The sequence below is a fragment of the Hipposideros armiger genome, unplaced genomic scaffold (assembly GCF_001890085.2).
Source record: "Hipposideros armiger isolate ML-2016 unplaced genomic scaffold, ASM189008v1 scaffold_477, whole genome shotgun sequence".
In the NCBI taxonomy this organism is placed as follows: Eukaryota; Metazoa; Chordata; class Mammalia; order Chiroptera; family Hipposideridae; genus Hipposideros; species Hipposideros armiger.
Window position 1 is genome coordinate 629,413 of NW_017731827.1, and position 16,268 is coordinate 645,680.

Consider the following 16,268-nt stretch of genomic DNA (forward strand, 5'->3'; position numbering starts at 1 on the left):
TAGCTGGGGTGGGATGTCGAAGGCACAGCTTCCTCTTTCTAGATAACTGCCCCAGTTGCACTCTCTTTTGAGGGTTCAGGGTGAGAAAGGGCGGCAGCCAGACTCCTGGTTTGTTGAGCTTGGGCAAGTTAGCTTCAGTACCCTCATTTATAAAATGGTGATTAAAAATAATAGTGTCAAAAATAAACAACGGTGTCTACTTCACAGCATCGTTGTGAGGATTTTCGTCGTTGTTGTTGACAGATGGAGTGGTTGCATGTGCCAGGCACACAGAGAGGGCTCTATAACTCTATAAATGCCCGTTATTATCATGTTCATGTTCCCTCTTCAGGTGGACCCGCTGGCTACAGTCCGTTTGTTTGCCTTTCTCCCTTTCCGAGGTCCACAACTCCTGCAGGAAGCTGTCCTCCCACAGCTCCCAGGAGACTTGATTTCTCAATACATGTCGGCACCCACCCTCCGCTTCAGCAGCACCTCTCCATTCACCTGCGTGAAATTTGCCAGGGCTGTTCGTGCCTCTGGCTCTCGGTTCCTGCCACTCCCACTGTCCCTGCTGCCGGGATCACTTTTGCCCTCACACTCCCCCTTCTCCATCTGTGAAAATCCTTCGAGATCCCATCAAGCTCCAGCAACCCCACGGACTCCCTCAAGAGCCCCTGTCCACATCCATGTCCAGGTCTGTCTTGGCTGTACCTTGGCTTACCCAGCATGCCCCTTGCTTCCCATCCTGGGCAGCCATCGCGTGCTGCAGGGGCCCACCTGGTCCACGGCCGGTCTTCTCAGGAAACGAGGATTACTTGGACATAACACTCCCCCTCCATTCAACCTCGCTGTCCTCCCAGAAGGGCCTGCCGCCACGTGATGTCTCGCCCAGGTGCTGCCTCTCTGCAAACTTGAGGTGAGACGCATCTCCCCCAGCCTCGGCTCCCTCCTCTCCTTTGCTCGTTCTTGTCCTTCTTTCTTTCTCTGGATCTCTTTGTCTTCAGTTCCTCTCTTCTTCTTTTCCATTTCTTCTTTCTTCCATCTCAGTTCAAGCTTCCTCTTCCTTTTTCTCACACCCCTCTTCTCGTCTTCTTTATCTTCTGATCCTTCCCGGTGCGTGGAATATAATTCTCTCCTGGCATTCAGTTCTATTTCTAAAGGCTTGCTCAGTCCCCAGGACTCTGGAACTGACCTTGGGCAGTGGCCCGCAGCTGTGGGCCATCATCTCTCTCTGCAGGCATCTCACAGCTATAGTAGGATCAGGCTTATCATGACCTGGAAGAAGAGGCAGCCCTCGGCCAAGGGATGCCATCTTCGGAAACCGTCTTTTCCAGACAAGCCTAAATCTAGATGCTGCATCTTCCAATTCGCTAACGGGGAAACTGAGGCATGAAGAATGGAACTGACAGCTTCAGGATATTCTTTCTCGTTCCATGAAATACACTTCCATGAATGAGACGAAGCAATAAGGTCCGCATTCCTGCCTACGGCTAACCCAGGCCGGCTGCCAGGCCTCTAACTGCCTGTGCCCCAGGCTCGTCTCTACATTCTCTCCTTGGCTGCTCTGTTCAATCTCAGGGCTCTAAATACCACCTGAGCACTGATGACACTCCAGGTCTCATTCTAGCCCGGACATCTCCTTTGAGCTCCAGACTCCAATATGCTTGTGTCCACTTGACTCTCCCCTTGGGGATCTGACATGCATCTCAAACTCAATATGGCTTGTGCCAAGATCTTGCTGTGCCTTCATAGTCTGCTCGTCCGCCATCTGCACAAGCCCAGTATCTACGGCTTCTCAGGCTGAGAACTCCAGGCACAGCCTCTCTTTTCTTCACACCCTACACCTAATCCATAAACAGGTCCTGGCGACTTGCCTCCAAAATACACCCAGCACCTGACACTTTTCTCCATCTCCACTTCATCGGTTTGATCCAAGTTATGGTGACGTCTCCCCAGGGCTACTGAAACAGTCCACTAATGGCTCCCCCTAATTCCTCTGCACAGTGGTCAGAGTGATCTTCCTAAAACAAAATTAGTACATATTACTCCCTGATTCAAAGGCAATTGAAGTGGAAGGCCAGCTCCTTACCCCATCCGCCCAGCCCTGAGGGAGACGGCCCTGTCTGAGGCTCAACCTCATCTCACCTCCTTCCTGACTCCTCTGCTCCTACCACACTGCCCAGGTGCCACTTCCTTAGAGGGGCCTTCCTCTGCCACCTAAAGTAGCAATCCTTCCCTCCCCTCTGCCGCTGTTATCCTTTAGCTTGTCGCCTGATTTTCAGATGCTTCATAGCACCTGTCACTACCTGCATGCTTTAGGATCTCAGGCAAGATGCTTCTTTTGGAGCCTGTGTCCTCAGCTCTCAAATGGGGATAAAAGCTACTTTCAATGACCATTTAATGAGGTTTTTTTTCATTCATTCACTCATCAAACAAACAGGTAATGCGTTCGTAACATGGCCTCCGGCTGTTGGCTAGGATCTGGGGACATGGGTCTGAGCCAGCAGACCCCACATTGCATAGCCCCAGGGGTATCCTTCTCTGTGGGCCCTGTGAGAACAAGTGTCCCTTAAACAAGACAGGCTTGTGCCCTGCTCTGCTGGAACTCACATGCTAGTTGGGGGCAAAGTTGATGCAAAAGTCAACAAGGTAATTTCAGGTGGAGACAAATGTTAGGAGAGAAAAACGGTGACGTGCCAGTGAGTGGAGGTGTCGCAAGGATCAAATTCAGTAGTAAAGGAGGAAGATCTTTGCAAACTCCAAATTCCAATGGTTACCACCTTTGGCAGAGGGAGAAGTCAGAGGCTCCGAGATGGAGGAGATAGTGGTACCTTTAGCTGGAACCTGGTCTGTCTCCCACTGCCAGGCTCCGCCCCACACGACATATGCATGCATGTGTGGGTGGAGGGGGCTGTCGCCACTGACTGATCTTAGAGTCCCTTGCGAATGCCAAGTAGTTATGTAAGCCCACTCGGAGGGGTATAACAATCTCCCTGGCTGCCCCAGGGCAGCCTTTCCCACCTGGCAAAGCGGCCCCAGGGCTTGGGTTACAGTCCTTTCTCTGCACTGATGTCCCAGTGACATTTAGCGACACGGACAGATCAAGTTGTTTTTCTCCTTTCCCTCCCCTGTTCACGAACTGCATCCCAGAGCAGCTCTGGTTGCTAGGCAACCTGGGACTGGGCTAGGGTGCAGGATTTCAGAACTGGAGGCTGGGCGGGCAATTAACCCTTGCAGGGCAGCTCTTTGAACTGCAGTGCAATTGGGGGTGGGGGGAGAACTTTTATTCTATAAGGGGTTCATGACATTAGATTGAAGGGATCCCAAGTTCTCACTAGTAGTAAAATCCCAGTGCTTTTTCACAAAGTAAAAGAGAAAAGAAAACTTCCATGAAAAAAGCAACCTCAACTTCTAAAAGGAAGGGCCCTCCCTAAGCACCAGAGCCTTTGGTTGGGTTAATTCAGTCCTTCTTTACAGCAGCCTTAGGAGGTGCATTATTATCTCCATTTTACAGATGAGGAGCCAAAGGCTCAGGTGGTTGTACAATTATGCAGTTAGAAGGGGTGAAGCTGGGATTCGAACCCACCTCTGCCCGACTCCAACGCTCTCTCTGGGCTCTTAGCAGGGCACACAGAGCTCAAACAGAGAGATCTAGGGCACTGCAGAGGAGCAAACTCCATCTGCCTTTCTTTGCCCTCTGGGCCAGGGCTGAGCATCCTGATGAAAGTGCTGCAGACAGGAAGACTTACATTTATTTGTGTGAGCCCCCCAATCAAATGCATCCCCATCGCCCTCCCGACAGCCCCTTGCCACTGGGGAGGATGGCGTGAGGCAGGAGCACCAGCTCTGGGGTCAGACGACCTGGGTCCAAATCCCAACTCTTGTTTCCCTGGCTGTGTGACCTTGGCCATCTCCCTTAACCTCTCTGAGCCTCATGGTCCTCCTGGATAATGGGGAGAATAATGCCCACCTCAAAGGCTTATCATGGGGGTTCCAGGTGCTGTCACAGATGCTCATAACCTGCAGTTGTTGCTACTGCACCTATATTATGGATGAACAGACTGAAGCCCAGAAAACTCAGGCAGGCAGTGTGTGCCAGAGTCCTGGAAGGGCTCAGACACATGCGTTTTTCTCTCTTGACTGTTACTTGGCTCAAGCCCTTCCCCTCTCTGGGCCTCAGTCTCTCCATCGCTACTATGCAGGGTTGGTCTGGATGATCTCTAAGGGTGCTTTCAGTTCTGGAGAACGCCAAGAGAGCAGGGCCTGAGGCTGCCTTGTTCAGTGCCCCTGGCAGCCTCTTAGAAAGCACAGCCAGGCCACGAGCTTTCCAGTCCGGCCCCCCGCCCTGTGTCTCCCTGCCTGCAGCTCCTGCCACCATCCAGCCAGTGCCAAGCAGAGGACGTTTCTGCATGCCACCTCCTGGGGCTCCAGCCTCTGCCCCAGGTCACTTTCCTCCAGCCCCTCCATCTCCTGGGGTCCTGGGCTATGGCTCTGACCCCCACATGGGAGGGATGATAAAGGAGCCACTCCAGGTGCAGAGCGCCCAAGCCTCATGGGCACGGCCAGCCCCACCCCCCCTGGAGCCGAGGGCAGGGGCTTGGTCTGGGCCAGGACGACAGTGCAGGAAGGTCCTTTGCACCTACTCACGTTCCGTTTCCTTCCTCAGAGCAACTTCCCCTTCTTTGCTCCCTATGCTTTATGGGGACATCACAGGAGAGCACTTCTTGAGTATATTTTCTGCTAAAAAGATGCCTTTTCAACCATTTTAAGGTAACACTTGACATGACAGATCAAGATGAAAAGAGGTGAGAGGAAACCAGGGAGCAGAAAGGAGGTCCATGAGCCAGGCCCGGAAGAGTCAGGGGGAGCCTTTGTGTGTGCCCCCTCCCTCGTCACCCAGCAGCCAGGCCTGTCCCCAACCCCTCCCCCACATCCTGGGTGTGGGACCTAAAGGGGTGGAAAGAAGTTGTCAGAAGCTTGGTCTCTGGTCTCCAGAGGGCATCACAGGCCGCAGCAAACCATACTTTGTGGGCAGGCTCCTCTGGCGCCCCCGCCCCGGCTCCCGCACTAAGCCCTGATCCCTTCCCATCTCCTAGACGTGGCCCTGGGTCCTCACAGAAGAGACACTTTGCTTTAAGCCTGAGGATGGTCACGGCCAGACAGCTCCAACACAGGAAGTCTCTTGAACTCTCCTGGAAAAAAGGGGGGTTCCCTCCCCCTTGACATATGCCCGGGGCAGGGCACGATGGAGGCTGAGAAGCAGACCCAGCTGAAGCTGGCCCTCCAGTGGCAGGGGTCTGCGGCCCGAGCCCGCTGAGTTGCAGATCTCACCCCTGGGACCAGGGAGACTTGCACAGTCCTGACTCTTGGTCTGTCTTGGTGTATCCTGAGCCAGAGCCCTAGGTGGGGGGTGCTGAGGAGACCTGGGGTATAAGCACTGAGCACCCCCTAAAGCGGGGAGATGAGGGGAAGGGAGACAGTGGTTCCCTGACCTGGGGAAGAGACATGAACTCCAAGACACACACACAGCTGTGAATAAACACACATGGGGAGGAAGGGTGTAACTCCACAGGCGAGGTAAGAGGTGAGTCGCACATTCTTAGGGACATTTGAACCACAGGCTCTGCTGGAAGGAGTGGCATTCACAAGGAGGCTTTGAATATGCTGCCCTTTAGACCCACCTTGCCCTACACACACCTACACCCAGGAGACCCAGAACATCCCCCAAGATATCAGGGGCCACTCCCCACCTACTGGACACTCAGTACTTGCCCACACTTGTCCTTTGCCCTCCTTGTTGAATGGCCTCAGTGACAATGTGCGTTCCCTTCCCAGTCCCCTCCTATTACTTTTGTGTCCCCCACGGCACCTATCACAGTGCTTGGCACGCAATCACCCTTAACAAATATTTGTTCAACTGAAAGACAGCTGAGCTGCTTTGCTAACACATGACAGACATAAGGAGGAATGTTCTCAACAGCAACAGTTGCCAAGCGAAAGCTGCAAAATTCAATGTAATCGCAAGTCAACAATTTATTGAGCACATACTATGTACACCGGCTCCATGCTCCCAGAGGATGCTGGGTACAGCTGTGCGCAGGAGCGACCTGGCAATTGCTGCTTTTCATCTCAAAGCTCTTGGGGAAAATCTATTTCCTAAATGTTCTCTGGGTCCTCGAGGAGGCAGACATTAAGGAAAGGCTCAGGTTCAAAGACACTTCCCCACAGAGAGGCTACTCACAGACCACGGTGCCGTTGACGATGTGGAACTGATAGCTGTTCAACACGGGCTGGCAGCCGAGTTGCTTCAGCTTCTCGTAGCAGCAGTCATGCTCCAGGCAGCACCTGGGGGCCAGACGAGAGGGAGGTGAAGGGCTTTACCTGTGGGTGGGCCCTGGGGAGTCAGCTGGAGGACCTTGGTGGGAACTAGAAAGGACTCACCTGCCTCCACCCTGGGCGAAAAGGCGCTGAAGGTAGGGAAGTAAATTCCTGATGATATTAAAAATAATATGAATGCCCACTAACATTTAGTGGGCCCTGTCTAGTACCTATCTCATTAGCTCCCCACAGTAACCCTATGAAGTACGATCATTGTCCCCCGTTCCTAGGGGAGGACATGAGATTTGGAGAGGTGCATTTCCCAAAAGTACACAGCTGGAAAATGATGGGCCCAGGACTCAACGTTAGGTCTGCTGCACTCGTTCATTCATTGAATGACTTTTTACTGAGCACCTACTATGTGCCAAGCACAGTGATAGTAAAAACATACATAATCCTTTAGTTCTTATTCTCATGGTGCTTGGTTGGCTGGGGGGAAGGAAGGGAGAATATTTGCGGGGAGAAAACAGATGGGTAACAGTCTTGGGTCACCTCCTCAATCAGTGTCTGAGGGACAGGGATGCAGAAACCTGGGAATGAATCCTAAGACATGGGAAAGCAAATGCTTTCGACTGATGCCCTGGGCCAGACATTCAGCCTTCCCCTCTCCCCATCCCAGTCTGCAAGAGGGGCTCTTTGCCGTCTGTCTTCTTTGGCTAATAGTGTTAGGTTTCTCATCAGCCTTTGAATTTGGACAGAGGAGGCACAGAGTGTCAAAGGGCCCCCAAACAGGCAAATTCTTGTTGAAATCCTGACTTTGCCACCTGGTTGCTCATGTCTTTAGGCTTTGCCACTTAGGTTTCGTGGGTCCTCACTGTTGTCACGTGTAAAATGGGGATGGTAACACTGTCTCAGCCATTTGCTACAAGGATTAAATTAGGTCCTGACTGCAAATCACCAATCCCAGTGCTCGGCACTCAGTGGGCATTTCATCAGTGTCAGTTTCCTTCCAGGGATTCCAGCTGGAACATTTCATGTCTCATGAGCCCAACCCAGAGGCACCAAGCTCCAGGAGTGACACTTCAGGCCCGCTGTGGGGGACATATTTATCCAGGGGAGGCTGAAAGGAGCGAGGCACATTTTGTTTCTATTCCTTCCAATGAAATGGCACACACATTATCCTTTTTCCTACCTCCTGTACTTTTGCCAGATGACACCAACCTTCGTTTTTTCTAGGAACTCACATTCCTCCACCCCCATCCTTGGAGCAGGCCTGGCGAGCCAGGTTGGTGCCGTGTGACCTCATCCAGGTGGACAACTTTTCCAAACTGGGCGACTCAGATTCTCTCTCCCAGAGTATGGAATTAGGACTGGGAGACAGCGGGTCAGTCTTGCTGCGCCTATAAGCAAAAACTGGGCAGCTGAGAGACCACATTTGCCAAGAGAACTGACAATTGAAAATGTTTCTGGAGCTCTGAGCAGGACTGGCTGCATCATTTGCAAGGCCTGGTGCACAATGAAAATTTAAGAATTTCAAGATGGTGACAGCAGAGAAATAAAGCACGTGCAAGGTCATAGGAATGCTTCCTGTTCAGGAAGCCAACCCTGGCCTTGGGTTCCTCAAGACCTCCCTTCCACTCACATTCATTTTCTTTTTTTTTTTTATGTTCAGTTCACCTGAATTGGTTTCTATTACTTGCAATGCAAGAGTCCCAATGCCTTCTCTCTCTTCAAGCAGGGATCTCAATGCAAATTAAATGACAGGAGGCCTCAGAGCCCTGCACTCACTTGTCAGTGTCATCCACGGGGGTCCCTTTGCCCCCTAGCCCACAGTAGCAGCCATATCCGTAATATGAGAAGAAGGCGCTCCGCCCTGTGATGTGTTTGACCATCCTCTGAAACTGCCAGAAGCTGCTGTGAGTGGAGGCCATCACTGCCAACGAGAAAATAAGAAGAAAAAGTGCAATGAGAGCAAGGCAGCCTTGGCGCCCCCTAGCGAGAGGGCTTTGCATTCGGGATCCCAGGAGGCCCCGTGAGCCGGAGATCAGGAGACCCCCGAGTGTGATGGCACAGCGTGCTGGGATCGTCAGCCCCTTGAATGGGGAAGAAGATAGGATCAGAGCCAGCTGCTGTGTCACACAGCTAGTTTCTTACTAGCCCGGGGTGAGAACCCAGTTTCCATGATGCTCAGAACACCATCAAACTACAGCCTTCCCCTAAAAGTAAAAAAACCCCACCAACCTAGGCAGAAACACCTGAGGTCTGATGTTAAACATTAACGGGAAAAGTTCAAAACCAGAAATTCCAGTCCCGACAAATATCACAGGGCGCTTATAATCTCACAGAAGAAACAAAATACTTAAGAGGCAGAAAAGATGCTTTCGATCCTTTTTTTTTTTTAACGGCAAACACATGGACTCAGCAATTTTTACTTCTAAAACTTGCTTACAAAAGCGGGATATATATATATATATATATATATATATATATATATATATATATATATATATATATATATGGATGTTCACTGCGGCATTGTTTGTGATATCAAGAAATTGGAAACTACCCACATTCCCACTGACAGGGGGATAAAAACTAAATGTCTTGAAAACATACTACTTTTAATAGCAATATCTGTAGGCAATGAGATTGAGGTAGGTGGAGAGAAAAACAGGCAAGATTTATTTTACATACTTTTATGCTGTCTGATGTTTATTTTTTACAATGAGCATGTATTACTTTTCCATTACAATGTTTTAAATGTGTCAAGGCCTGGAGGATGTATGCCTCACTCTTAAAAGTGATTACACCTGGGACTAGGAAAAGGATTGGGGTCTGGGAAGGATGTTACTCTATATTCATTTTACCTTTTAGTTACAAGCATATATTAATTTTGCAATAAAAATAAAAACATGAACTTGAAAAAGAGAAAAAGAGAAAGAGGGCTTTGGGGAGTTTTCCCAGGAGCCTCCCCATCTCTTACTGTGGTTTTGGATATCTTGTCACAAAGCACCAGAGAGGTGGCCAAAGCCTGGGTGTGGTCACTGCTGCCCAAGCAGTCCCTGGAGAGAGGGTGGGACCACAGTTCCTGGTCACAGGGCAGCACAAGTGGCCTTTCCTGCATATGGGTCACTAAATTCCAGGACTTACTAAGAGAAAATGGGAACCCCATTTTTGACATTTTGACTTTGGGACCCAAAAGTTATTGCTCCACAGCTAAACCAGATAGAAAAAGAGATTTGGACAAATATCTACTCAACTAATCAAAGAGTCGAAGCGTTTTCCAACAGAACTAATGCTGTTCCCTTTACATTCTTTTCACTTTGCAGAGGTATGCAATCTGATCTCCTGGTGGCAATGACTTATAATTACCAATTATTCCAGGAGTCACCATAAGCATGCCTCTCTGATTGGAAATAGCTGTTCCCAAACTAGGTAGATATATGTCTGCGTTTTTTGTTCTGGAATCAACGTGACTTTAAATAAAGGCAACTAAGCATCCAAAAGAAAGACTCCTGAAGAGGGTGTGTGTGGTAAAACAGTCAAACACCCTCTTTCTTAGCAAACGGTGGCTACCTTTGATTTCCTAGAAATTTGGTGAGACCCCAATGCTGGCAGCAGCCCATTTTGCTGAAGAAACAGAAGCAGGAGGGCTTTGGTGGCAGCCTGTCCCACTCCTGATTCTCTCAAGTGACACCTGATTTCCCCTCACCTGATGCCACCTCAGGTGGGCCCGCCCAGACAGACACACAAACAGGAGGACAGCGCCTGGGAGCTCTCCCAGGTGCTCACAACTTACGGCAGGAGGCAAAAACCATGAGAACCCCGATGACCTTCATTCCCAAGGAGACCAGGGGGTCCAAGGCGCCAGGATCACAGCTTCGTCTGCTTTCGAGGGGTCTGCCGGTTCAACTCCTGTTCGCGGAGGAAGTGACCACAATGAGGTGAGTCCACGCGGGTGTGAAAACCCAAACTGCAGTGCCAGCCTTCAAAAGCCAAACCCTCAATAAAGGGTTCAGAACAACGTGATCCTTTTCGAGCCTAATTTTCTGTGAATATGATACTCTTGCTGGTATTTAGACCGAAACATAAAGATAAAACGGCTTCAATTGTGTGAAAAGTGCAAGTGTTTTGGTCTTTTTTATTTTTCTTTCTATGGTAACACTATCCCTTTTTTCTTTTTTCATTTGCTTTTTTCTTTTGAGGACTCAGTATTTCCTCTGTTCCCAAGTTTAAAGGCATATACAGGTTCGTGATGGAAATCCAGCACAGGAAAATCAAGCCCTATTTGCATGGCACCCCACCCCCCACTCCCACCAGTGTTTTCCTTCCTTCATGCCCAGGTATCTTATTCATAAATTTAGCCCCTCGGTTTCCTCTCCCTAAAGTGACGCTGAAAATGCCTATCAATCATTTCCAGCATTCATGAAGAAAGTACTAAATGTTGGGTGCTGTGTTCTTTAAAGGCTTCATGAATATTACATTATTTCATCCTCAGAGAAACTTGAGAGGCTCTATTATAATTTTAGAGATGGGAAAACTGAGGCCCAGAGAGTGTCAACAACTTCCTTGCCCTCACACAGCACCCTACTGCAATGACTCGTGGGGACCAACTGAAATAATGCAAGTAAAAGTTACAGCATTGTCCTATGAAATGCTGTAATAGGTAACGACACCCTTCCCGTTACTCTCAGCAGTGGTAATGGTACCCATATTCGGCTCGCCTCCCACAGGACAACAGGGGAGAATGTAGGCTCAGTGCCCCATGCCATCACGTGGAGACCCCCTTCCCCCCATCAGTCAATAGCTCTCTTTAAATACAAGTGGTCTTTATGCGCCCATCATACATCAGGCGAAATCTGATAACATCAGGACTTGGGAGTATGAACAAAAGCTCAGTTGAGCCTAGAGAATTGGGCCTGCGCAGAGCTTTGGCTAGAGTTACACTCTGTGGCAAAGTTTCCCAGGAACATTTCTAAATGAGGGTCCTGCCGCAGAGCCCTGGGAGTTAAGCAGGTGCCTTTGCTAGTTTCGCCTTCTTAGGCAAAATTCCGGAGGACGCCGCGAGGCTGGGCCTTGACCGGGCCTGGTCCCAGCCTGCCTTTGTTTCAAATGCTGCATGGATGTTTCTAAATTAGGTTCCATCTCTACAGGCTGGCTTCCTTTTTCTCTTTTGAGCCTGTGGGACGGTTTAGTCTATGAGGAAGGTCTCACATCTTTCAAGTGAGCAGGCGATGGCTCTTTGGAGAGACAAAGAAGGGGACCTGGGGGCATTACCGGTAATGAAAAGGCACAGACTCTTAGTAAGCACCAACTGTGTGCTCTTCTCCTGAGACAAGCTTCTCCCTCTCCCCAATCTTGCCTTGCCCACTTCCTGATAGGTGTCTGTCCCGGGAGCCTTCCAGCAAATGCACTTCTCCATCTCAGAGTCTGCGTTCAGGGAGGCGAATCTAACCCCACGAATGTAAGAGGTGAGTTCAGTGCTCCTGTATACAATCATATAAAATAAATGCCTTTGATTTGAGAGAGAGGAGCAGTGAACTCACCTCCTATAACCTGTGGGCCGTTGAACCAAGGGCTGTATCTATCCAAAATACGGTTGAGAAAACAGAACCAAAACGACTCCAGCATCCAAGTAGATGCCACTTGGCTCTTACTTAAGACACAGTTCTAGCAAAGCATCAGTTTCCTTTTCTCAGACCCAGAAGGTGAACAGGAATTAAGCTCGAGTGGCTGCTTCTGGTAGAAAGGCAAAGCAGAGGGAGAAATGGTTAAGACGCTAAGTGACCGAGCCTGCGAACCTGGGGCCAGTGAGTGTAGGGGCAGATGGCTCCAGCCACATCAACAGTACTGCACCTGGAGCACAATTACTGACTTTGTGTCACCAGGGAAAGGCTGCATTGTGCAAGAGACTGCAAAGATGAAGAGCAAATAACTCTGGAGTCTACGTAGGGTTAGAGTGGGGCTCCGCCACTTCCCGATAGAGCCATTTACGCTCCCCGAGACGTCCTTCTTCATCTGTGAGGTGGAGACAGTGGCTCTGGCCCCAGTGGATTACTGGCAAGATTTAACAAGCTCCTGAAGGCAGGGAAAGCGCTTGGTAAACAGTAGCCAAGGTCAATTGCTATGTTGTATATGTTCTGTTTAATTAGACCGGGAAGTAGGCAATATATTTGTTAATGGTTTTCAAAATATGGGGGAAATAATAAAAGAACTATAGTGCTTCAAGGGTTAAGTTTCAATATCTGAAACTTCCCTCTTGCAGGTCCCCTCGGTAAGCTGATGCATTAGGGGGCATGACTAACTGTGTCAGCCTCTTGGTCTCGCTACCAGGGTATCTGCCCGTTCACCTTCTGCTTGAAGGTCATCCACCATCTCAGTCAACATCTCTAATGGGATCGAGGACAGGCAGAGTAGGCCATTGGGTATAGACTCCAAAATCTAGAAGTTGCTTTGTTCAAAAAGAGGCCAAATGCTCTTTGGGGACAAGCTGCTTAGAAACCGAAGCTCCTGCCTTTAGCCCAGCCCTGGGCGAGGTCATTTAGACTTCGAGCCAGATATCTTTGGGGGTACCAATTGGCAGCTTGCTGGATCTCTCAGAAGAAAAGCCAGCTGTGAAACCAGCATCACCATCATCATTAATTTAGTTCTCATTTGCCGAACACCTACCATGAAGTAGGCGCTGTGTGGGCAAAGCAGGGGACTCAGACACAAGCTCATAACCTACTGAAGGAGGTGTCACTGTACGGTGAAAACAGTACAATAATGAGCATTAACCCTCACCAAGCACTTACATGTGTCGGGCACTGTGCTAAGACCCTTCCACGTATTCTCTCATTTCACCCTCACGACAATCCTATTCTTACCATCTCCATTCTACAGATATGGAAACTGAGGTCCAGAGAAGTTAAATCAGTTACCCAAGGTCCACAGCTAGCAAGTGATGGAGCCAGGATTCAAACTCAAGCCTTGACTCGAGAGGCCGTGCCTGCAACGCCTACAATTGGTGCAATAGGTGGGTACAAATGAAGTGCCAAGCAGGAAAGTCAGACTGAGTGGGGAGGGGGCTCTGGGGTGCAGGGTGAGCTTTGGACTCAGCCGGACTGGGGTTTTAAAACTGTTCTGCTGCTCGTTAGCCAGGGACCCTGAGGCTCAGCTGTTCTCTAATGCCGTCTTCATGGAGAAGAGTCATGAAGATTAGAGAGAGGCTGACCCAGTGAGGGTGGATGATGCCATCTTGGTTGGGCACGTCCCACTGGACCAAAAGGGACCAGAAAAAACATAAGGTTTAGGGAGAAAGAAGAAGGCATTCTGGAAAGGCCTTCATGAAAGAGGTAACTTTTAAGATGGGCCTTGAAGGATCAGTAAATTCAGATGAGCTTCAAAGAAGAGAGTAGGGTGGGGTAGGCATGAGCGAAGACCTCAGAGATGAAACATCTCAGGGCCCATTTGGGAAACAAGTTGGCTGGAGCGCGGGGAGAGAGCTGGGGAAGCAGAGGGAACCACGGCTGGGACGGAGGGGAGTCTACACGTGAGCTGGCATGGCGGTGACCTCTGGCCACGTGACTGAGAACCCACTTTGCACGTGTGCATTACAGGGTTTGTCCTTTGCAGACACCTTCTTTAAAGAAGGATGGGAGACAAAGGCAGCAGAGTCAGCTCTCTCTTGAAAGAGCAGGTGGGCACAGCAATTGACTGGCCAGCTGCCTTTCCTTCCCTCCAGCCTTCCTCTCATTTCGTGCTGTGCATTACACGACCCCCCGGGAGCAAGCAAAAGGCACATACTGCTGAATATTAAACAGACCCTAGGCACAAGCACCATTTCCCTGCGTGCCTGCGTGCGGGGACACACACACACACACACACACACACACACACACGCACGCACAAAGGGGGTGAAAAGCCAATTTGATTTTCCAAACGATTGCATAATTCTGAGATGCTATTAAAATAGCTGATGAAGAATCCACTTTCATCTTTTCTGGGTGGGCGTTGAAGGGCGGAAGAGCATTGCTTAGATATTTCTGATAGAACCATTTACAAGAAATGAGCCACCAGCACAGAGCTGCAAAGCCTTCAGCTCCTCAAACCGCCACGTCCTGCCCCTTCTTGGGGCCTCAGATGCCTCCCTGGATGTCTGGGGTGGGTGAGGGGGTGACCCTTGCAGGAGGCCTGCCCAGCCCACGCCCTCACCAGCAGCTCTCACAGAATAGGCGCTTTCCTTTATGAGATGGGCAGAAACACCACAGCTGAAATGATCGCCTCCTTCGTAGCCCCAAAAGAACTTCCTGTCGATGCCAATCAGTTGGCACATAATCACGTCCAGCCTGTGCCCGCTCTTCCAGCCTTGGCTCAAGTTGTATGGCGAATAATCTGATTTGTAACTCTTTATGGGTATCCGATGTGTCTTCACACCCCAACTGAACATCTTCAGAACAGGACTACATATTGCAATCCTGTTCCATGTGTCCGGGACAGACAATGATAACAGATATTTTGCCACAATGCTAGGTAATGACTCCTAATGCTTTCTTCTGAGAATACATTTCTTGAATGTCTACTAATGTTATCTTCTAACAATATTATCATTAAAGTATTCATCTGCATATTCCAAGAGTCTAGAACAGTGTCTGGCAGACACTGTCCAGTCAGGACTCCTTCTGAAGCCACCTAACTCCATCGTGGAAGAAAGACTTCACCCGTCAAGTTGGGTTCTGAAGGTTAAGGGAGCATATGTAAAGGAAGGGGAGTAAAGGGTTGGGGAGATTAGAGAAGAAACTTCTAGGCAGAGGGGACAGCAGGAACAAAGGCCCGGAGTGTGGTGAGGGTGTGTACACGGGTGGCCCTGTGGCAGAGAACGGGTTTCAAGGCTGTCATGGAGAAGCAGTCATCCTGGACAGAATCAGAGGGCAGGTGCGGGTCCCTCCCATCAGGGCAGGAGGGAGAAAGGAAAGCAAGGAGACAAAAGCAGGCAAGCTTGTAGGTCTGATGGCAGAAAGCTGAGAACATTCCCATATGATGGCTTCTATTTTCTCTCTGAAGAGAGAAGTAAGTTTACCTTCTGAGTGGGAAGAGGGAAGGGAAGAGGTAGGAGGTTTCAGCAGGGAGGACAAGGTTTGAAATAGCCACTGAGCAGAAAGAAGACAGAACCGAGCTGGGGGGAGTGGAAGGATGTGTGTGCAGAGTTTAGGGTCCAGCTGAGGTTGGAGACCACACGCTGCCATTCCGTCTATGTAACGTGGCTGGTTGGTCAAGGTTTCTTCAGTACCTGGGTGTCAGCAGGCTGACTGGGGTCTCACTGAGTGGGAGGGATGGAGAGAAAGCAGGACAAGGATATGGAGGACTCTTGCAAGAAAATGGCTCGGGTAAAGGCCCAGGGACTCTATAGGATCAAGAAGCAGCAGGTTGCTAGGAAGGGAGAAAGCAGAATGAGCCACAGACTGGAGTCTCAAAGATGTTGAAAGGCAAATGTGGTACAAGTGACTGAAAATGAGTTGCTGAAACTGTAGGAGGCCGTGGTCAGGAGGGTAAAGCAGGTGCAGATGTCGTTGAGAACAAGGTTCTGGATGTGACCCGGGAGTGGGGGGCTGATGTGGAAATGAGGAGGTCAAGGACGTGGTGTGGAAAGAGTTGCACGGAGGACAGATAAGGCAGGCGAGTGGTCCCTAACTCAAGCAGCTGCCCCGAAAGCAGCCACTCAGATTCTAGGGTTCCCTGGAATCATGCCTTCCCGCAGCTTCATCTGAAAACTGGGGACACTGACAGGCTCAGAGCCTGACCCAAAGTCATAGAACTGGCTTGGGGCAAGCTGACTGCTCCCCACCAGGGCTCTCCTCCTCTGGGAGGCCCTCTTCCCCAGGAGATGGGGGAACCAGGCAGTCGAGGTGAGGAAGAGGAAGAGAGGAAGGAAGGCAGGAGAGGCCAGGCCAGGTTCCCTGCCGCCTCCCTGGCCTCCGCCCCTGTGCCAG

The 16,268-nt window shown here is 50.1% G+C and overlaps 1 protein-coding gene across 2 annotated transcripts in view; it reads right to left on the minus strand.

Annotated features, from left to right (window-relative positions):
- Nucleotides 1-16,268, minus strand: part of PLA2G2C (phospholipase A2 group IIC) — a 19,009-nt gene that overhangs the window by 2,231 nt on the left and 510 nt on the right. For both annotated transcript variants that reach the window (XR_002126685.1, XM_019666649.1), the window contains exons 2-4: nucleotides 10,100-10,215; nucleotides 8,089-8,233; nucleotides 6,224-6,327 (exon numbers count right to left, since the gene is read on the minus strand). Coding sequence is in view for 1 of the 2 variants with exons in the window: in XM_019666649.1 (XP_019522194.1) it covers nucleotides 6,224-6,327; nucleotides 8,089-8,233; nucleotides 10,100-10,139 (289 nt within the window). In the remaining variant the exon portion in view is untranslated. The remainder of the gene's footprint in view (nucleotides 1-6,223; nucleotides 6,328-8,088; nucleotides 8,234-10,099; nucleotides 10,216-16,268) is intronic.